Source organism: Egretta garzetta, unplaced genomic scaffold (assembly GCF_000687185.1).
Source record: "Egretta garzetta isolate BGI_Z169 unplaced genomic scaffold, ASM68718v1 scaffold309, whole genome shotgun sequence".
In the NCBI taxonomy this organism is placed as follows: Eukaryota; Metazoa; Chordata; class Aves; order Pelecaniformes; family Ardeidae; genus Egretta; species Egretta garzetta.
Genome location: NW_009260764.1, coordinates 292 through 2,480, shown reverse-complemented (window position 1 = coordinate 2,480; position 2,189 = coordinate 292). Strand labels below are relative to the sequence as shown.

Below are 2,189 nucleotides of genomic sequence, written 5' to 3'. Positions count from 1 at the left end.
CAGCCCTGGGGGGATTAAACAGCCGGGCAGAGGCGGTGCTGAGGGCCAGGGTTTGGGGGTGGGATGGCAGGGGTAGGGGAACGGTTGGGCTGGGGGAGCCAAAAGGGCTTTTCCAACCCGAATAATTCTATTATTTTACCAGCTTGGGAAGCGCAGCTCCCAAGACACCCCCCCATGCACCAGGCAGCCTTCCAGCCCTTACCGTAACCGTAGCTCCCCAGCCCCCTGTCTCGCAGCATCCATCTTGACTCTGACCCAGAGGGAGACGGGCTCTGCCAGCAGCTCCCGGATCCGGCCCCGCAGGGCGGCCAGCCACTGCACCACGCACGCCAGGGCTTTCTCCAGCTGCCCCAGCCTGCGGGAGCTTTCCACCTGCAGCCTGAAGCATTTGTGCAGCTGCGGGGGGGAGCACAGAGACCCCGGCTTCAACGCTACGCAGGAGCAAACTCTCTGCCTCCCACAACCCGTACTGTAAGCCCCCTTTCCTGCCTGTGCAAAGGGAAGACCTCGGAGCAGGGAATTGGGGAGCAAAAGCTGGGCCCATCCTCTCCTCTGCTTCCCTGGCAGCGGGATCAGACCCTTTGGTTCAACTCTGTTTGGGCCAGAAGCATCAGGTGAGCACTCACCCGCTCTGGGGGTATCTCTGGACACGCGTAGGCATCTGCTGTCTGCAGCTTCTCGCAGAAGAGCTCGCAGACAGAGGTGGCCTCCCCGTGAAGGTTCTGACTGTAGAAGATGTAGGCCAGCTTGAACATGCACGACACTGCCGCAAGCGAAACCCAAATATTAAAGACGTGGTGGAGAGAGAACGACCCCCTTGCTCCTCGTGCGGCCAGGGACAGTCGCCCTCTGCCCTGGCCCCACCAGCCACGTACTCCCCGGGAACGCAGACGCAGAGCTCTGCGACCGCCTTCAACCCAAGGAGCCGGGTTTGCTCCCACCCATCGCCCCGGTGTCACCGTGGCACTGACCAGTCACGTCCAGGTACTTGGCTCGCTCGCCCTCAGGGAGCCCCTCCAACGCCTCCAGCATCCACACCACGATCCTTCCGCAGCCCGCCGTCAGCTGGTTCAGACCCGGCCAGCCCGCCGCCTGCAACAGGAGGCATTGAGGACCCGGTTGAGCCCCCCAGGGACCCACAGCACCCCAAAACCCCCCCACCGGGGTGACTCAAGCAGCCCCTTCCAATCCCACCCACATGCCACCTCCAAAGGGAGAAGCCACCCAGCACCACGAGGGTCTCACCCACTCCCCGTGCTGGGGACGGTCCCCTCTGTTGGTGGTACCTGGGAGCACTGGAAGGTGTCACAGGTCACGCTAGAAAAGAGCTGGACGCTGCGGTAGAGCAGCTGCTTTACCATGAGCTTCTGCTTGATACCATCAGGAGGAACCTGCGGAGGGGAGGGAAGGAGAAAAGCGGCGTTCGTGGGGCCCGGGCAGCACCGGGTGCTGCTGCTCAGGACACGGACGCCGGGGAGGGACGCTCCGCTGATGGATTAAGGGGAGCATCAAGCCCAGAGTGGGGTTACAAACCCCCCACCTGCTCACAGAGGCTCTGATCCACCACGCTACGTGGTCGCTCCAGCCTTACCCTCTCCAGCAGCTGCTGGAGGACACGGCAGTGCCCCTCGGTGAAGGCACAGAGGCCGAGCACGTCCTCCCGGCCCAAGAGCTGCTGCTTGCTCCTCTTCAGGTACTCGCCGAGGGAGGAGACGATGAACTGGCAGCTCTCACCCAGCACCCTGAGGATCCGCTCCCAGGGCTCCGCCGCCGCACCAAGAGCCACCGCAGCCTGGGACAAGGGTGGCCCAGCAGGGCCAGTGCTCTCGGCCAGCACCCGGCTCAGCTGGACCCCGGCCTCCAGGAGGGACAGAGGGTCACCAAAAGATTCTGCAGAGCTGCCGGCGGCCCCCAAGAAGCCCCTCGCATCCTTTACTGCCTGCTCAGCCTCCTCGTACCGGCCGCTCCTGCAGAGATGCCGGCACTGCTCCAGGGTGAGCTCAAAGAAGCAGAAGGATTGCTGGAGGGTGGGCGGCTGCTCTGCCTCCCTTCGCAGAGCCGCGAGCAAGCAGTCCCCGAGCTGTCGGCCGAGGAAAGCCAAGGCCGGCGCCCGCTGGGCTTCATACAGGGCGGCAGCAGCCGCCGCCTGCTGCGCTGTCTGGGAGGGGAAGAATGGGGGCTGGGGGGGC

General features: G+C 64.5%; 1 protein-coding gene across 1 annotated transcript in view; it reads right to left on the bottom strand.

The window, feature by feature from the left end:
* Positions 1-2,189, bottom strand: part of ESPL1 (extra spindle pole bodies like 1, separase) — a gene marked incomplete at its 5' end in the record, with an annotated part of 13,953 nt that overhangs the window by 11,555 nt on the left and 209 nt on the right. The window contains 5 exons of the mRNA XM_035901511.1: positions 203-396; positions 627-763; positions 972-1,092; positions 1,287-1,391; positions 1,592-2,184. Coding sequence (XP_035757404.1) covers positions 203-396; positions 627-763; positions 972-1,092; positions 1,287-1,391; positions 1,592-2,184 — 1,150 coding nt within the window. The remainder of the gene's footprint in view (positions 1-202; positions 397-626; positions 764-971; positions 1,093-1,286; positions 1,392-1,591; positions 2,185-2,189) is intronic.